Raw genomic sequence first — 21,052 nt, 5'->3', positions numbered from 1 at the left:
TGTCAAACATATCCCACACAAGATGGAGAAAAGAGTGTTAGCATTGCAGTGCACTGGATGAAGTTAAGCTACACATGGAGGGAAACACCAAGAGAGAAGTTTCATGCTTCACCTTAGACACTGGTACAGGAAGATTTTTTTTCTTCATCGTATCCTGAATGCTCAAAATGCCCAGCCCAACCCTTACCCATAAACCTCCAGCTCAACAAAGCACAAGTCAGAGTCAAAAACACAACAAATTTGGTTCCCAGAAAGACAGAAGAGGAAAAAAGGAAGGAAGGAAGGAAGGAAGGACTGAGACTATGAAGGCCAGAAGAGACCAAAACCTCTCTAACCTTGGTCCTACATGGACTTACCACATCAGACAGGCAACTTACTTAACAGGCAACTTGTTAAAGTAACAAGTTGAATTTTGATATTCCCTGGACCTCTTATGAATACTTGATTACCAAATATTATCTTCTTTCTAATAAATTAAATCTTTCTATCCTTCCAAACATTTAAAGGCATAACATAGAGGTATTGGACTTATAGATCTATAACATTCTATAGTCTACTCTTTAAACCACTTTCTCTTTACACAGCCCTTAAAAGAAAGCAATCCTTGTTACAGATGAGAAACTAAAGATCAGCTAGATTTTTTAAAATGTGGTAAAATGTTAGAGCCATTTAGTTCAAAAGTCAAGATGATATCCCAAATCAAATGAGCCCAAATCTGCTGCCTCTGCCACTTTGCTGAATTAATTTGCCTGCTCTAATTAAGGTTACATGATCAAGTTTGGACTTAATAAGCCAGTAAGAAGGTATATTCAGGTTCCTTCATTCCTTATTATTTATGTAATACTTCATGTCTTTTCAAAATGCTTTAACATATCCTATCAAATTTAACTCTCATTGGAAATGCTGTAAGTATCAATATTATCCCCATTTTATAGATTACAAAAGAAATACTTAGACAATAAAGTAACTTGTCAAAGTCACAGAGAACAAACGGCACAAATAGAACTAAAACTCAAGAATTCTGACTCAAAAACTACTTTTCTTTTTGCTACCACCTTTTCGTCACATATTATATTATTCAATACTTATCATTTTGTGGGGCTGGGGATGTGGTTCAAGTGGTAGCTCACTCACCTAGCATGCGTGAGGCACTGGATTCGATTCTCAGCACCACATAAAAATTAAAAATAAAAGATATTGTGTCCACCTAAAACTAAAAAAAAAATGAAAAAAAAATACTTAGCATTTCGCCTTTTCAGACAATCAGTAAAGAGCAAAAATTGTTAAATATGTGAGTTGAGTTGTCATTTCTACAACTACTGTCAAGAAATGATCAAGCCCTTATATGGGATGGTTTATTCTATACAATTTGAGTGAACTGCAAACAATCAAATTTATCTTTGGAGAAACATGTTCTATACTACTTAGAAAAATGTAAACCAAAACATTTTCAGAAAATAACTGAGAAATTTCATTCACTGGGAGCCTACTACATTAAAAATATCCAAAACTAAAATTTTTCAAAAATTCCTTAAATACATTAGTTGATTACACTATTTTCTTGTCTAGTGACTAAAAACCATCTAAATCATTTTGACTTAGCTCCCACAGTGCGATGCCTAAAATATCACGTAGCCTGGCTGTCCTCATGAGTTTAAATAGGGTAAGACTGGGAGAAAATGGAATGGAAGGTTGGGGAATGTGATATTTTAAGGGAGGGACTAAGAAATAGTTTAAAATTTTATTTTACTTCTGTTCATACTGTTTCTCAACAAAGCGTCCAAGTCACAGTTTCAGTATGGTAGCTTTCTGTGCTGTGGATCAAAGCAACAAAAACAAATCTGAAAGCCAATGGCTCTAACTTATGAAACAAAACAATATTCATATTCACATTATTCATATCTATAAATATGCCATCCCATATTTAACAGGCCTCCTCTGAACTCTGTAAAAAAATCTCAAACGGTCCTTTGGTCCAACACCCTGTCTTTAGCTGATAAATTTCTAAATCTTCTAGGAGAGATGCATATTCCTCTCTCTTTAGAGATTCCAGATCTCTCAGGATGCTCTAGTAAGGTAAAAGCTCAGAGCTAGCACTATTCTCCAGGTGCTTATCTACATATTAGCTCACTTAACCTTAATGTATCTTTTAGTATATGCCTTAGTATTCTTTAAAAAATAATTGAGGCTTAGCGACTTTTTAAAAAATATTCTTTTTAGTTGTAGATGGACACAATACCTTTATTTTATTTGGGTTTTTATTTTGTTTTATGTGGTGCTGAGGATTAAACCCAGGGCCTCACACATGCAAGGCAAGCACTCTACACTGAGCCACAACCCCAGCCTCAAGGCTCAGAGACTTGGAGAGAGATTTTCTCAAAGTCCAGGATCTTCCCACCCCACCATGCTGATAAAAACTACATGATCTGTTTCTCTGTACATCACTGTGCTCATTATTCTAGTGGTCAAAAAGTTCCCCATTCAGCTAATTAAAACCTCTTCTCTGATGTGAGCTGATTTTTCTCTTGTTCGTTATTCTAAGAATAATAAAAATAATTATTACACTTCTCCATCAAAACAGATAAAAACAGAAATAATTTCCTTGCTTTACCCAGTGTAAACAAGTCCAATTACTATAGGCTTTCATTGAAGAAACTGTTTTATATTCATGAGACAATTTGGGTTATTCATTTCATTATCTTCTCGGATTACAAAATTTTTTTAAAGTATGATAACACAGAGTGAATATAACACTCTCAGAAGTAACCATTTGCTTAGGGGGGGAAAAGTGTATGTGGGAATGGTTACTTCTTTCATAAGATTCAGAAAGAAAAACCATCATATAGAAATTATTAACTTATTTAAATGCTTTTTAATCCTTCCCTCAAACTGAATATTAACAATTATACCTTATTTTTCTCTAATATGCACAAACCAGAAATTCTATATTCACATATTCTGAGTATGAAGTTTAGATTAAATGGTCTCCCAGTTAAAAAGACTCCTTTTCTTTCTAAATGTGTACCTTAAATAACTGTAGAAGGAATCTCAAACTATGGCTACCATGTAACAACCTCTTATTATCAAACTGAAGTTGAATCCTTCCCGGATCAACTAAAAGTTCCAAATTCATAACAAATAATCAATGAGCACCAAATCATAGTGGATCTGTGTTATACTCCAGGGATACAAAGGAAATATCCCAAAGACCTTCTCCCTGAATCAGACCACTTATTTCTAAAGAAGGCACACAGGCATACAATTAGCAGCATAAATCAAATTATACAGGAGCAAGGAAAGAAGCAGCAAAATATGCCTAAGAAAGTTAAAAAAGGAGAAAAGTCATAAGGAATGAACAGAACTCCTGAATACTCTGTAATGCATTCAATAAGCACACCGCCATTTTGGAAGAAGAAATTTAGATTTGCAAGCCCATCTCATTCATACATGAAGGATGTTTACCAACTCTTCTCCAAGCACAAAATGCTAATAAAACTTGTCCCATGGGCTGGGATTGTGGCTTAGTGTTAGAACGCTCACCTAGCACATGCAAGGCCCTGGGTTCAATCCTCAGTACCACACAAAAATAAATAAATAAAATAAGGGTATTGTGCCCAAGTACAACTAAAAAATAAATATTAAAAAAAAAAACTTGTCCCACACATTCATTTTAAAACTCATCAGGAGTTTTCCTACCCCAGACGTAAACCATTACTAACCTAGAATACTTCAAGCTCGGAACTCACATAGTAAAGAGACCAACCATTCTACTTTGTCACAGTTATGGACAGGAGCAGGGGAAGTAGGGAGAATTGAATGACTAAATGCATAGGAAAAAGGGGGGGGGGACTTAAAAGTTTAAGAGAGCTAATAAAATCAAGGAATTTGCAATCAAACAAAGATCCCAAAATGGAATCTTTACATAAATATAAAATGTGATCATCCAAGTGGGTTAATCAAATGACTATTAGTGAGTGAAGATAACCATAAAACCGGCATTTGAATAAGACTACAATAGCATGGTTTCACACATAACTCATCTGGATGCTTCTACCATTGTTTGACAATGATATTTTTTTCTTTTGTTGTATATATTTAGCATGTACAACATGCTGTTTTGAAATACATATAACTTGTAGAATGGCTAAATTGAACTAATTAAGATAGATACTACTTCACACATTTATCACTTTTAAGGTAAAAACACAATCTAGTCTGCAATTTTCAAGAAAATAATACAAGCAGGGCACAATGGTGCACATCTGTAATCCCAGTGACTTGGAAGCCTGAAGCAGGAGGATCAATCACAAGTTCAAGGCCAACCTCAACAACTTAATGATACCTTGTCTCAAAATAAAAAATAAAAAAGTGCTGAAGTTATAGCTTAGTGGTAGAGCACAACTGGGTTTGATCCCCAGTACCACCAAAAAAAATGAAAGAAGAAGCCTCAGACACTGCCCCTGGTCTGGAGTTTGCAGGAAGTGGAACAGCCAAGGATGCACACCCTCCAACTAAGAACAATTTGAAAAAAATAAATGCATGTGTAATATACCAATCTAAAGTCTCTTTCTTTATTGGTATTCATGTATACTTAAGTGACCTTTTGTCCTACAACATTAAAATAAACCATTTATTTTTACTTCAATATTTCCTCCTTTAGGGAAAAAAAGACTTTTTTAACATTTCTCTGAGATGTTTTAATTTGTCGACATTTTTCTGGCATTTTTGGTGCCTACAAACTAACTCAGTATTACAAATTCAGGCACACTAATGCTATATGTAGATGAATTACAATGATCTACCTGCTCTGCAATGTGGAAGAAGAATAAGCCTATCTCAAAATAACAATATAACCAACATGAAGAAATAAAAAGAAACAATGCTATTTCTGAAAAACTGGGATTGTGTGTGTACACACAATTGTGAAATCTATGACTAGAACCCCAAAAGAGGTTTTAGAATTTGAGAACTGTTGCAAGCCTATGAAAGTTTCACAGATCTCTTTCTCTCTCTCAATATCTCCCTCCATATCTCCCCACCAAACCCTTCTGAGTTTCCTTCCATTTATGGGTCAAATGTGAAAACAGCAAAGTAGAACTACATCATGATATAATTTTTATAGAATAACAGCTAAAATAGCAAATGAGCACCAATAATAAATATCAGAAGTATAAATGTTAGTCACTGGGGACTGACTTTACTTCCATCCAATTCTGTTTAAACTAATTAAACTAAATTAAGCAGTCAATTCAGGCCATCAACAAATCAGTTTGTAAATCGGGAAAACATGATACCTTATTTTCTCTAAATTTATTTGAAATTTTACCAAACTAACCTGGAACTTAGTGGCTTTAACACATGTAAATGTATTTACACATTCAGTAAATTGATATTTTGAATTAGGAAAACTACATTCCAGAATGTAGATTCGGGGGTTCAGAAACAACCAGCCCCTGGCCTTAAAGAATTTTACATGTTAAAAGTGAAAATAATAAATAAACTAATAAGAATAAGATGAAACTTATCTTAAAATTGGCATTTAAATAAGGTAATTTTAAAAAGTTTACATTTGTAAACTTCGCATACAAATGTAAGTACTATGAAAAAAAAAAAAGAATAAAGAAGGCTAAGGGGTTGGAGAGTAACTGGAAATATTATGGCAATGGGCAGACAAGCTACCAATGTCACACTTTCAGGAACCTCCATGTAGGAAAATAATTCAAGAGTCCATTTTTTGAGCACTTACTCTTATTTGGAACTACAATAGGTACAATTTTTACAACCACCATGAAAAATAGACATGTTCTCCATCTCACAGATGGATAAAGGCTTACAGTAACTTGTCTAAAGTTACCAGCATTACAAATGGCAGAGCCTAGATCTGAACTCTGTATAACTCCAAAGCACATAGTCTTCATGCTATATCACACACTATTCCAAACAAAATCAGAATCACTTCACTATTTTCAAACTTCAATACATTACCACAGTTCTATTATTCATTAGTGTTAGTAAATTTTAATAAAGTTAATAGCTATTATACACTATATTTCTAAGAGGCATTGGGAAATAAAAAGAATCATATGCTATAAATTCTAAAAATGTACTACTTTGAGAATTACAATTTATCAATTCTGTAGCAAATATACTTGAAAATTTTCAACAAAATTTGTCATGTTTCACAAAATATCTTACATTGTTTGGAAGTTACCTCAATACATTTTCATAACACAATTATAGTTTATCAAAGTATAGTTTCATCCTTAGAGTTTTTATTATAGTTAAATAATAAAATAATAAACAATTCAAATGTTTCATTATTTGAAACATTATTTCATTCAAGAAAATTCAAGCAAAATTGAAAAATCCTCCAGTTTTCTGTAGTAAACAGCACATTAAAGCAGAATCCTACCAACTCATTTGTACTCACAAACATCTTTCTCTATCTCTGTTGTTTTGGTTTTTTGTTGATAATGTGATTGTCTGTTAGGTCATACAAATTGGTCCATTTAACAACCAAACGACACAGAGGATAACTAGTAACTTTGAAGGTCAAAGTTCAAGAAAAGAAATTAAGATTGAGGTGCTACCCATATGAAACAGACCCTCTCTGCACCTTCCTTGCCCAAATGATACTGAGGGGAAAAAAACATCAAAAATCTCTAAGGGAGGTAAGAGCACAATAAAAAAGGAAATAGATGACACTGGGAAAAGTCACAAAAATACCTTTAAAGGAGAAAGACTCAGGTATAGAGCCATGACCAAAGGTGCTGGCAGGATTTGCCAGTAACATTCACACAGGAGTGGGCTCACCCTTAGCTGGATGGAGTAGGCCTAGTTAGCACAGATAATTGATTAGGTCTCATAAAGGAAGCTAAACTCTGAACCCAGAAGAGACTGTTCTCAGCCCTTCATGGCTTGGCCTCCTACCACAACTTCTCTACAGCCTCATCCCAGTTCTACTCCTTACCTCAGGCAACTACAAATTGGGGAAATAATTGTCTTAGAACAGAATTTAAACGTCATGAGACTTTCAAGAAGGATTAGAGAGTGCTTACTAAACAAAAGTATTTAAGTATAATTATAAACTAAACCTTGTCTAAGTACAAATATTTAATCAGCAACAGTCAAGAAGAGATAAGCGGGAAGGTAGAGGGAAGAAATGTAGGAATGCTAATCATTTTTCATAGCATGAACTCAATCCATGATGTTTAAAATTGAAACTGTAGGTTAAAAGCAACTCTAATTAATCTATGGGTTTCCATAATCTCTTGTCTCAACCTCAAAACTATTTTCTAGTAACAATTTCCTTTGTTAAGATGAAATAATTTAGCTAAATTTAAGCAATCACTTCCACTTCAACTAGCTATTTCTCTGTTAAACTCAATTAAATTTAATACTTATTTGCTTTATATTAGCAAGAGTATTATGATCTCATCCTCATAAAATTATTTTTATTCATCATGCCCTCTAAGTATTGCCCACATGTAAGCATAAGCAGATGTCTGGTCTAATGCTCTCCAAAATTTAAGTAGGAACTTCTAAATGGTAAGATTAGGACCATTTGTTATTTTCTTTTCTGTTATTTTCTGTATTTCTTAACTTTTAAAATATATATGTGTTGTTTATAAAATAATTACTTTTAAAAGTATAAATAAAACTGAGGAAATGAATTTATTCCACCATTAATTCTGACTAATCAATGGCCTACTGTGTTTAAGCTGTATCATCTTAGGTATATAAGTTAAGGAAAAGTTGATTATTTAACATAGGCTATTTAATTTTTTATTTGATATTAACATTTATAATAAATAAATAAGATCAAGATCAAGATATCCTGATATGTCATAAGAAATATATCTGATATGCCTATGAATTTGTAACCCCTATAGGATTTAATAAACATGGAGTTTTCCACTCAGCACAAAACTAATTATGACACATTTTTAGGGAACATATATTTCAACCAGTTAGCAAATATAGTAGATTTGTGTGTGTGTGTGTGTGTGTGTGTGTGTATTGAGAAGGGTCACATCTCTAGTTGTTTTGTTTACATAGATCTTTCAAAGTTACATAGGTCCTTATTCTCAGACTTTGCTGATAGGAGTGTAAATTGGCTCATTCTTATGGAGTATCAACATCTACCAAATGTAAAATGAGCAAATCCTTTGACATAACAGTCCTGTATTTGGGATTTTTCCTACAGATATAATTGTATATGTATAAAATGACAGGTGTAAAGATAGTAATCTTAAGGTAATAGTAAAATAATAGAAAACAGCTAAATATCCAGCAAGTGTACTGATACAGAATAATCTCCAATATATATGGAGCAAAATAAAAGATAGTACAAAATGTTTAGTTCAGTTAACTCTAAAAATAAAAATCAAAAATATAGATAGAATAAAACTGAAGGCAGGCAACGATTTCTTTAAGATGACAATAAAAGAGTAATGATAAAAGGAAAAAAATAATTTAACTTAAAATTTAAAACTTATCAAAAGATACCATTTTGAGAGTAAAATATAAGCCACAGATGAGGAGAAAATATCAGTTCATTTTGACATCTGACAAATACTTATATCCAAAACATAGAAAGTAATCCTTTAAATCACTGAGTAAAAGACTAACTCAGATTTTTAAAAAAAATGGTCATTTGTATATGCAATTCACGTAGACATTGAAATTGCAACAAAGTATATCTAAATTGCAACTAAGTATATGAAAAAATGTTTATCTTTACTAATCTGGGAAATGTGAATTTAAATCACAATGTAAAATCACAACATACCCACTATAAAAATGGCTCAAAATTAAAAGACTATATTGTCAAAAGAGTTGATAAAGGAATTCAAAATTGTCAATCCTACTAATAAGGAATAAACTCTTCCATTTTGGAAAACTGGCAGTCTACTAAAGTTAAAACTATTTTGAAACTGTGACCCATCAGTTCTACTCCTAAATATTTCAAGGGAAATGGGTGTATATGTCCAGCAAAAGACATTCCAAAGAATATTCATAGGCATTTAATTCATAATAGGCAAAAACTGGAAACAATTGAAATGCTCATCAATAAAACATTTAATAAGTTGGGGTATGTTCATATAGTAGAATACTATACAGCAACAAAAACACGCTAATGATTCACACAAGTGAATGAACCTCTAAAATATTATGTTATGCTAAAGAAGCCAGATAGATAACATATTATGTGGTTCTATCCAAGAAGTTCAAGAAAAGGTAGAACCGGTCTACAGTATTAGAAGTTAAAACAGTAGCTACCTCTGGGAGGAGGTGATATACTTGGGAAGATGCATAAAGAAACATTCTGGAGTGATGTAAATATGCTGCTTTGAACTAAGTTGCATTTTTCCAGTTGTATTTTATTTTTGTAAAAATAAAAAAAATCACTGAATCATATGCTTAAGATTTTTAACTATAATGTATGTAAATTTACCTCATTTTTGTAAATGAATTTTTAAAAGATTGAAAAACTATGCCACCAAGTGTGTTTTTTTCAAAATAGGGGAAGGGTATTTTGGATTTTGAATAGAATATTTCTGAAAGAATGCAAAAAGTAAGCAACAATACTAGATTGCCTCTAAGGAGAAGGTGAGTTGGGTCAGAGGAAATAAGGTTTATATTGTAGACTCCTAGATATAGGGGGGGAAAGGCCCTGTTTGTGTCACACTGTTAGTAGATAGAAAGCCCTCTTACACTCTTAAAAATGTCCTATTTTGTATGACAAAGTGTATGGTCAACCTACTTATATGACTTTAGGATTTAGTATTACATGAATGTATAACAGCTTTTTTAATAAATAAAATGTTAAAGAAAATACAATACAGTGCCTTTGACAGCAAGGTAAGAACATTTTTTTAAAGAGAGAGTGAGAGAGGAGAGAGAGAGAGAGAGAGAGAGAGAGAGAATTTTTTAATATTTATTTATTTTTTTTAGCTTTTGGCGGACACAACATCTTTGTATGTGGTGCTGAGGATCGAACCCGGGCCGCACGCATGCCGGGCGAGCGTGCTACCACTTGAGCCACATCCCCAGCCCCAAGAACATTTTTTCTTTGTGTAATTATGTGCGTTTCCTTGGTTCTTATAAGGTAAAACAAATATCTAGGAAGCTTGTTAACCTGATTTAATTCAACCTGCATGCTTGGGTCAAGCTAATCTTAAGAAGCACAGCTTTCATCATATCATTCCCCTTCTAAAAAAAAATCTACCTAACTGTACTGTGAGCAAACTACATCACACTGTCTTTATTTGACCTTGAAGACTTTTCTAAAGTATGTCCTCAACCAACCTTCCCACACTGCTCTGAAATTTTAACTCTCAGTTTTTCTGTAAGTGGCCCATAGATACACCTGATTCTTTACTGCCTCCCTGTCTTTACTCCTAGTGTGATCTCCACTGGGAATGTCTCCCTCCATTTGAATCACATACATCTTTTAAGGTACCAAACAACTCAAGTCCTACCATTTCCTTGAAGTCCTACCCTAAGCCACATCTCACTTCTTCCAATTATAATAAGAACTTCTCTCTATCACATTAAGTGTAAGTTATAAATAGATTTTGAAATTTTCTCAATTAATTTTGAAAAAAATTAAGAACACCTATTTTATTGAGCACTAGAACAGAATTGAATAATAACTGATATCAATGTCAACACATCTCTCTCATATACACACACATGCAGTGTCCCTAGCCCCCAAACCTCTAGAATTATAAAACTCAGTAGGGTTTCAAAGGTTGTGTATCCTAAAAAAAAACAACTAGACATCTCTATTTTACAATTTTCTGTATTGTCTACAATATAACATAACATATAATTTTATGAAGTTATATATTTTTCTGATTTTCTTATGAATGTATATCTGATCTAGCTAACTAATTTGCTCCTTATAGAGTAACTTATTGTGGTACCTAATCCAAAACTAAACAGGTATGATTTATGTTTTATTTATCAATTGGCATCATTCTTCTTGATGTTTAAGTGTGCCATGACTTATAGTTAACCCTTTACTTAGAACTCATATCATATATGTTTGTGTCATTTACTTTCCAGAATCTCTCATACTTATTGGTTTCATTCCCAATACCCTTTCTGTGTGCCCTATGCTGAAAAAAAACAAAAAAAGAATATTCTCTTTTGAATAAAATTGGTTAGCATAGTGCCACGAATGAAAAAATAAGGGAATATGATTTTGTTCTAAACACAAGATTATAATTTAAGCATATAGTTATAGACCTTAATAAGTTATTAACTTATATTTTAATCTATGAAAGAATACCTGCTACTTATAAAGTAAAACCATTTTTAATAATAATAATAATACCTCCCATAACTATTTCCAAGTGTGGTTCGCAAAACACCTCTATTAAAAGCACTTGGGCCCATCATTAAACATGCATATTTGCTCTATCCAAAAATCAGTATTTCTGAGGGTGGAATTCAAGAACCTGCAGTTACAATAAGAAATTGACTACCTTATTTTATACATAATTTCATGCTTTTTTATTTTACAAAATATATCTTAAATTTGCACTTCACAATATCTTTTAGAGGAGGTATGTGAGCTTCACTTTCAGATGCACTTCTCTGGAACACGGTAAACTATGTAATATGTACAAGATCACAGAGTACAGTGCCAGGCATTCATTTACTCATTCACTCAACATACATTTATTGAATGTTTACTAAGGCTCTATTCTAAGCACAGAGACATAAGTGACCCAAGCAAAGACCATGGTCTTTCTTAAAGGCTCATATTCTACTGAGACCCATTTGGGCAACATTATACAGGTGTGAACTAGAGCTGGGCCCCAGCCTCTTAGTTGAGTCACTGTACCAATGGCCTGTTCACTAAAGTGTAACATATATCAAGCAGCATGCACAAACAAAATACAAATACAATAAACCAAGATTCATTCTGTAGACATCATGGAGAGTGGAAAGAATACAGGCCAGATTTTGAACATCTGAACACTCTGAACAAGTTATTTAAACCTCTAAGCTTCAGTTAACAGAATGTACCTATACCTACCTGGAAGGAGCAACGTGAAGGCTGAAGAGATGACAACAAGTAAAACATCTAGCAAAGACCTAGACAGAGTAGGTACACAAAATTGGTTCTCTTTTTCTCCACAATCAAATCAGAATCTTGTCTGACAATACCATAACAAACCTAAAAAGCTAGATTTTAGACTGAGTGGAGGTCAACTGTACCCAGTTTGACTTAAATCCCATCATAAAACTGCTTTCATAAATTTTATCCCATACTATACATCTGGGTATGCTTCCTGTGGGATAAAAATGGCATATTACTCACTAGGGAAAAAAACACATTTTGAATTTTTCCATTAGAGTACCAGGCTATGCTTGGAACATCACTCAATTTCCAGGGAGAAATACATGCGATAACCTCTAAAAAAATTATGCATAATAATGTACCTTCTCTTCTCATCAAACTAATGTAATATCTATAAACAATAAATACAGCCACACTACTCCTTCCCTCTTCAATCTTGTTTTGCACCTTTTGTTGCTAGTTCACAATAATCCAATAATACTTGCCTTCTTTTGATTCCTCAAACCTATCAGACTCTCTGGAATGGAGGGAGGCATCATGCATGGTTTTGCCAAATTGGGTCCCCCCTGAAACTTCAAGTCTTCAGAGAAACCTTCCCTGACTGACCATCCTGTAAAGATGAGGCTCCACTGTGAAGGGTGATGTGGCAAATTCTCCTAACAATAGAGCAACCTGGATTGGTTCCAATCAATCATCTGACAGCATGAAGTTATGCTGCAGCACAGATATACAGCTGTGCAGTTTGATAAGAGTTCACACACAACATGATACAATCCTGTGTGAGCATAAGCTAGCAAGCAAAATTATCCAGGGCTTCATAAGTGAACCCACCTATGAAGCTGCTGCTGAGAGGTTTAGGGAACTAACATATATTGCTGATAAGATAACAGAAAACAACTTTCTTAAGAACTCCCAGTATGACCTGATTTCTTTAATCTGCTTTTATTTTTTGCTGTCCAACCACATTTTGTGAAGATACTTAGAAGTATGATAATGGTCTGAGGTATAATATTATAAATGCTAATAGCCCCCTGTATTCTTCTTCAGCACTCCTTTTATTGGTATGCAATGGGTATCTTCTGCTAATGCTTGTTCCCACTTGATAGTTCCAGGAGGACAAGAACTGCGCCTATCCTGCAGTGTGCTTAATCCCAGTGCCTTCCTCAGTCCTTGGAATACATGCAGTAACTTTTCACTGGTCCAATGAATGACCTAAAGAGTGAGAACTGTATCTAGGTGAAAGAGATACAGTACAGGGGAATTAAGTTTGCTTAATTTAATATACTTAAAAGTATATAAAACAATGTTTAAAGACACCATAGTAAGTGCTCAATAAATGTTATCATTTGCTTAGCTAGAACAAAAATTACCCAAGTATGGTACCAAAGAAAAGGAAAGTTGTTGCTGACTGGTAAATTATAAGGCTGAGGACACACTGTATAGTTATCCCTTTCAGAAACAGTATGGTGTAGTATAGGAACCATGGAAAGGATAATGAAAGTCCTTCACTTCAGCAGTCTTTCATTCATTTTAGCACTTTTATACTTTTAAAAGACCCAGATGTTTTCACATATTCCCAATTGAATTCAGTGTCCTTAAAATCAGCACTCATTATTGTGCATGCTTGACCATATAAGAGACTATGGGATAAAATAAAGAGAAATATGTTCATGCTCCATTCTCTAAATAAGTAGAAAGAAACTCGTACTCTGAATATTTTAAGAAAAAGCCACACATTTTTTTCTGTGACTTATAAAAATGAAACAACAGAGGATGAAAGCACAAAAGAACTTATATCTTAAGACATTAAAATCCCACAGGTGTTCTGAACTAAAAAGAAATAAAGACTGCAAAAGAGTTGAAGTCATTCCCCTTGGTTATCCCAACACTGCAGCACTATTTCCTAAAGAATTGACTGAATAAAGTGATTCAGGGAAAGAATACCTGCTAGAACAAGATTTGTAAGCCTACAAATTCAGTTTGTTTTGAAATGCATGCCTTTCAGTAATTTTATTTATTAGACTTCAATATTCTTTTTTTCTCTCACTTTAATGCTATTCATATTGTTTACCCACAGACTCCATCTTTTAAAATCTAACCAACCACATTTTGTCCCTTTATATACTCCTTAGGAACTTACCAAGCAAATACTGGTGGCAAGAGATTGTCATAAAATGAAATAATTCTTTCACTGTCAAACTCTAACACATAAGACAAATCAGATTCGACTAAGCCTGAGGATTTAGGTAACAAATCTTCAAATACACAGTTACTTATAATACTCCAAAAGAAAAAAGAAACCCTCTGCTATGTACACATATTAAAAACCCTCTGCTATGTACACTCTGGCAAAAGTGAACATCTATGGTCTAATAAGCCATTCTACTTTACAAAGGAAATATTCCTAAATCACACAAAGGTTATTAAGTTTGGATAATATGATAAATGTGGGAAATGTGTTCACTACCTGATTTATTGCTTCTTTCTAAAAAGAGTATTCTTTCCATGGGACCATACTGAAATTTAGGCTTCGGTATAACTGTAATGAACACATTTCCATTTTACTTTAGTAAGTCATTTGCTTTCACTGGTTTCTTTTTAAAATTAATTCTAATTTAATCCTATAGGTTAATGAAGAGAAAAATTGTGTGGAATATAAAATTATTAACATTCTAAGAAGGATACCTACCTCAGGCCCTGTGATGTGCATCAGACCAGAAATAGCAGAGGCAATGGCATCATAACCAGCTCTTTGAGACATGGGGCCTGTCTGACCATAACCTAAGACAAGAAGAATAGACATGATCAGCACCATGCAGGGTGCACTATAACCATTTCACAATAGTGTGTTGAAACTATTTGTTTCCAGAAATCTTGCAGCATTTTGTTCCTACTTAGATCTATTCAATCCCTTAAAGGAGACACCAAGAATTCATTACAGTGTTCTACCCCAGAAAGTCAAAAACTGCTGATCCCACCTGCATAAGTGTTTTTTTTTGGCCTGAAAACATCTTAAAATAATTTTATTTAGTTGCCAACAATTAAAAGTCAAGAGATAACACAAAAAATGCAAACTCTGGTTTTTGTTGAAAAATTAGAAAATAAATTCAAAGATAGGCTTAAATTTTTACATGACAAAAAAACTTTTTTTCTTTTCTTTTTTCTTTTTTTATTAATGCATTATAGTTATACATAATATTGGGATTCATTTTGACATAATTATACAATCATGGAATTAATTTGCTCCAATTCAGTCCCCAATACTTCCTCTTTCCTTCCCCTCCTCCCTTCCCCTGTCCCCTTTCCTCTATTCTACTGGTATTTCTTCTATGTATTTATGGGGTTTTTTAATTAGCATTATAGACATACAGAAAGGTAAAATTTACTGTGGTATATTCATATTCATATTCATATGTACATAGGTCAGTTTCATTCCACTATTCCTCCTTTTCCAGTCTCTCCTCCCTCTCCCTCAATTCCCTTCCTTTCTTCCACTGATCTCTCTTTATGGTGTGTCCTTCCCATACCCTTTTTATTTTTTTCTTATTTTGGTCTAGCTTTCACATATGAGAGAAAACATTTGACCCTTGACTTTTGAGTCTGGCTTATTTCACAAAGCATGATGCTCTCCAGTTCCATCCATTTACCAGCAAATGCCATAATCATACTCACAATAACCTAAAAAAAAGTACTTGGGAATAAATCTAATCAAGGAGATGAAAGACCTCTACAATAAAAACTAGAGAACAGTGAAGAAATGAATTGAAGAGGACACATGAAGTTGGAAAGAACCCCCACCCACATTCTTAGATTGGCAGAATTAATATTATCAAAATGGTATTACACAGATTGAATGCATTCCCCATCAAAATACCAACGGCATTCTTCACAGAATTAGAAAAAAAACAGTTCTAAAATTACTTTGAAAGAATAAGAGACCCAGAATAGCCAAAGCAATCCTAGGCAAGAAGAATAATGCTAGCAGCATCACCATACTGGACCTCAAATATACTACAGAGTTATGAAAAGAAAAAAAAATCAGCATGGAACTGGCACCAAAATAGAAATGAAGACCAATGAAATAGAACAGAAGATACAGCGACAAAGCCACCTTGATACAGTCATCTGATACTCAACAAAGATGCCAAAAACAAACATTGGACAAATGATAGCCTTTTTAAACAAATGGTGCTGGGGATCCTGGATATCCATATGTAGAGGAATGAAAACAATCCCTATCTCTCACCTCACACAAAATTCAACTCAAAGTGGATCCAAGATCTAGGATCCACTAGGAATTAGATCAGAAACTCTGCAACTGCCAGATAAAATGTAGGTTAACACTCTAATATATTGTTAAGGAACCAACTTCCTTAACAACACTCCTAAAGGGCAACAATCTTGAACTAACAGCTCTCCCCTTTGCACAAGATAAGAACACATCAGCCTGCCAGGAGCTCTACCACTCCTTACTCCTGAACTTCTCAACTTGATTCACTCATCTAACTTACCTCCCAAGCCCCAGTTGACATTTACAACTCTTGATCTGCACATGACAATATACAAACAAGAAAAGCAGTGTCTCCATAGATTCTTATATTTTCTCAAGTATGAAAAGAAAACATAAATAACAAATTGAGAAATTGGACATTAAAAGCCTTAATGCTAAACCCAAGGCCAACACCATTCTAAATGGAGAAAAATTGAAAGCATTCCCTCTAAAAACAGGAACAAGACAAGGATGCCCTCTTTTACCACTTCTATTCAACATTGTCCTTTAAATTCTAGCCAGACCAATTAAGCAAAAGAAGTAAATTAAACGGATATGAATAGGAAAAGAACAGCTCAAAGTATTCCTATTTGCCCACAACATGATTCTATATTTAGAAGACCCAGAAACTCCAACAGAAAACTTCTAGAACTCATAAATGAATTCATCAAAGTAGCAGGATATAAAAATAACACCAATAAATCAACTGTGTTCCTATACAGCAATGATGAATCAGCTGAAAAAAATTAGAAAAACTATCCCATTCACAGTAGCCTCAAAAAAAGTAAAATACTCGGGATTCAAACTAATGAAAAAGGTGAAAGAAGTCTATAATCCAAACTGTAGAACACTACAGAAAGAAACTAAAGAAGACCTTAAAAGATGGAAAGATGGATCCGCAGAGTTAATATCATCAAAATGGCCATACTACCAAAAGAATTATACAGATTTAATGTAACTCCTATTAAAATTCCAGTGATGTTCTTCATTAAAATAGAAAAGACAGTCATGAAATTCATTTGGAAATATAAGAGGCCCAGAATAGCCAAAGCAATCTTTAGCATGAAAAATAAAGCAGGAGGCATCACAATACCAGACTTTAAATTATACTACAGGGCTATAGTAACAAAAACAGCATGATATTGGCACAAAAAACAGGCATAAAGACCAATAGAACAGAATGGAAGACACAGAGACAAACCCACATAAATATAGTTATAGCATAACAGACAAAAGCAACACAAACACACACTGGAGAAAAGATAGCTTCTTCAACAAAATGGTGCTGGGAAAAATGGAAATCCAGATGTAGTAGAATGAACTTGAACCCCTATCTTTCACCCTACACAAAACTCAACTCAAACTGGATGAAGGACCTATGCATTAGACCAGAGACCTTTTGTCTGCTAAAAAAAAAATGTAGGCCTAACACTCCATCATGTAGGCTTAGGAACCTAATTTCTCAACAAGACTCCTAAAGCACAAGAAGTAAAATCAAGAATCAGTGAATGGGATGGTATCAAACTAAAAAACTTCTTCACAGCAAACGAAACAATCAAGAATATGAGAGAGCCTACAGAGTGGGAGAAAAATCTTTGCCACCTGCATCTCCAACAGAGCACTAATCTCTAGGATATATAAAACAAAAATTCAAAAAAGTTAACACCAAAAAAATAAAATAAATCAATAAATAGGCTAAGGAACTGAGCATGTACTTCACAGAAGAAGAAATGCAAATGGTCAACAAATATATTAAAATATGTTCAACATGTCTAGCGATTAGAGAAATGCAAATTAAAACTACACTGAGATTCCATCTCTAGTCAGAATGGCAATTATCAAGAATACAAGCAACAATAAATGTTGATAAGGATGTGGGGGGAAACATACACTCATACATTGCTGGTGGGACTGCAAATTGATGCAACCACTATGGAAAGCATTTCAGAAAACCTGAAATGGAACCACCATTTGACCCAGCTATCCCACTCCTCGGTTTATACCCAAAGGACATAAAATCAGCATATTATAGTGACACAGACATGTCAATGTTTACAGCAGCTCAATTCATAATAGCTAAGCTATGGAACCAACTTAGGTGCCCTTCAACAGATGGATGAATGAATAAAGAAAATGTGGTACACATACACAATGGAATATTATTCAGGCAAAAGAAGAATGAAATTATGGTATTTGCTGGTAAATGGATGGAACTGGAGACTATCATGTAAGTGAAATAAGCCAAACCCAAAAAACAAAAGCCAAATGTTCTCTCTGTAGATGCTGACACACAATGGTGGGGATGGAGGGGAAGGAGTAGAAGTTCATTGGATTAGACAAAGGAAATGAAGGAAAAGGAGGGTAATGGGAATAGAAAAGACCATAGAATGAATCTGACATAACTTTCCTATGCTCATATATGAATACCCATGAAATGCCACATCATTTTCAACCATAAAAATGGGATCCTTATTAGAATAAGTTACACTCCATGTATGTATATCAAAATATACTCTACTGCCATGTATATCTAGAAAGAACAAAATAAAAAATTTTTAAAGTGAAAAAACAGTAATTGGACATAAATAAAACAATTACATTTTCTAACAGTGCTTTTTAAGGTGTCACATTTTTTTTCTTCCTTCCATCTTTCCTTCCTTCTTCCCATCCTTCCTTTCTTCCTTCCTTCTGAGGGGTGAGGGGGCATCAGCAAGAATCATGAGAACGTAAGAATTCTTTTCTCCTGCTCTCCTCAGTCTTGGTATTTATTGCTCAGTAACAAAAATTATGTCAGGTGCTATATGAGTCTGTCTCCAAATCCATCAACCAGAGAGGGAATACACTGCCTTCTATACCCATTATTCCCTGTTCTAGAAGTTTCAGAAAAAGAGTTTTCTGAGGCCTTGCTTCACTTGCCACCTGAAATGTTCCCTCCACCTCACTCCCTGGCATCCTGCAGGCCTCTATTCAAATGTCTCTTACCAGAGAGACTGCCCTGATGACCTTTTATAAGAGCACCTTCACTTTGCACTTTCAATTCCTCTTACCCAATTATATTTGTCTTCATAGTCCTTATCATCAGATATATAGATATATATATAGATAGATAGATAGATATATGATATATATATACATAATCTACTTATACATTTATTGATTTATGTTGTCTCTTCTATTTGAATCACGGGTGTATCCTCAGTATCTAGGACAGTGTTCAATAACATTTATTGAATAAGAATAAATGAATACTTGTTACTCAAAATTTTTTTTAAAAAAACTATAAAATATAAGTGAATAAAGTAACTAGAATATGTAAATGACTAATAACCAACTAACCTAACCAGATGCATTTGCTACCAGAAACAGTCTTTGTCAGAAATGTCAGCATGTAAAACAAAAATCCTCAGAAAAAAAATCATCACTTATTATTAATAAATAAAATTGTTTAAGATTAATTCATATTTGTCATTTTTAATGACAGAAAAGACTTCAAAACACATCTCTCCTTATGTTTTATTATGGAAAATTTCAAACAAAAATAGAATTTATAATAAGCCATCAAGCCAACTTCAATAATCATTTATTCATAGCCAATCTTCTTTCATTATACTTAGCTTTCTATTAAAACTACTGTATGAAGAAAAAATAATAAAATTTTTTTAAAAATCTCATGTCTTGATTCAGGTAAAAGTTTTTCTCCCCATTTCAAAACAAAATGTGTAAATTCTGAACTATTACTTTTTAAATCTTTAAAAAAGCAAAAAGGGGATGTAAAGTACAAGTCAATGTTCCCAATGCAGAGATATAGAAATTTATCCCAAGCTTTAGAGAATGAAAAGTTCGTTAGTTTGTAGCTATAAACAGTACCCTATCCCACTTACAGTCTTGGACACAGTGGTTTTCAAACCACAAGTGGTTCTCAGCATTGAACTGGCCTTCCAGAGCAAAGAGAAGCTGCCACCAAAAGGCAGGAATGCTCTGGTGAACCACCTTTTATCTCAACAGGAAGTCAAGGATTAAGTTTCAGTCCACTCAAGGTTACAAAAATCAATAGGTGCTTCTGGCCAGCAGCCCAAATCCCTCAGACAGGGATAGACCTACCCCCCACCACCACCATTAGCACTGCTCTAAATGTTACCTTCTAAATAAAGGCCTGTAGGAAAATGTGCTCAGAAAAATAAATGGCTTACTAAATAAAAGTGCACCATAATGGTTCCCTTGTGGTATAAATTCTCATTTTGTTTGCTTACAAGAGAGAGGCACAAATATCCTAATTACTTTAAATTGCAACTTCCCTGTATTTCTATTAAAGAAATATACAAATAGTTACTCTCACTGGAGGCAGTAGACATAGTAAAAAAAATAGAATGAGTTTTAGGGTTGAAAAAAGTCTGAATTCAAATTACAATTTTGCCAATCTTTAAATCTTTGATAATTCATTTAATTTCCCTGAGCCTCAACATATTTTTTTTTAATTTTTTTATTGTTGGTTGTTCAAAACATTACATAGTTCTTGATATATCATATTTCACACTTTGATTCAAGTGGGTTATGAACTCCCATTTTTACCCCATATACAAATTGCAGAATCACATCAGTTACACATCCATTGATTTACATATTGCCATACTAGTGTCTGTTGTATTCTGCTGCCTTTCCTATCCTCTACTATCCCCCCCTCCCCT

The 21,052-nt window shown here is 33.7% G+C and overlaps 1 protein-coding gene across 8 annotated transcripts in view; it reads right to left on the bottom strand.

Annotated features, from left to right (window-relative positions):
- Sugct (succinyl-CoA:glutarate-CoA transferase) overlaps window positions 1-21,052 on the bottom strand; it is a 702,721-nt gene that overhangs the window by 587,992 nt on the left and 93,677 nt on the right. For all 8 annotated transcript variants that reach the window (XM_048786483.1, XM_048786480.1, XM_015490245.2 and 5 more), the window contains one exon: window positions 14,787-14,878. In XM_048786483.1, the coding sequence (XP_048642440.1) occupies window positions 14,787-14,878 (92 nt within the window). The remainder of the gene's footprint in view (window positions 1-14,786; window positions 14,879-21,052) is intronic.

Source organism: Marmota marmota, unplaced genomic scaffold (assembly GCF_001458135.2).
Source record: "Marmota marmota marmota unplaced genomic scaffold, marMar, whole genome shotgun sequence".
NCBI classification, from domain to species: domain Eukaryota; kingdom Metazoa; phylum Chordata; class Mammalia; order Rodentia; family Sciuridae; genus Marmota; species Marmota marmota.
This window is presented reverse-complemented; position numbering and strand designations above follow the sequence as displayed.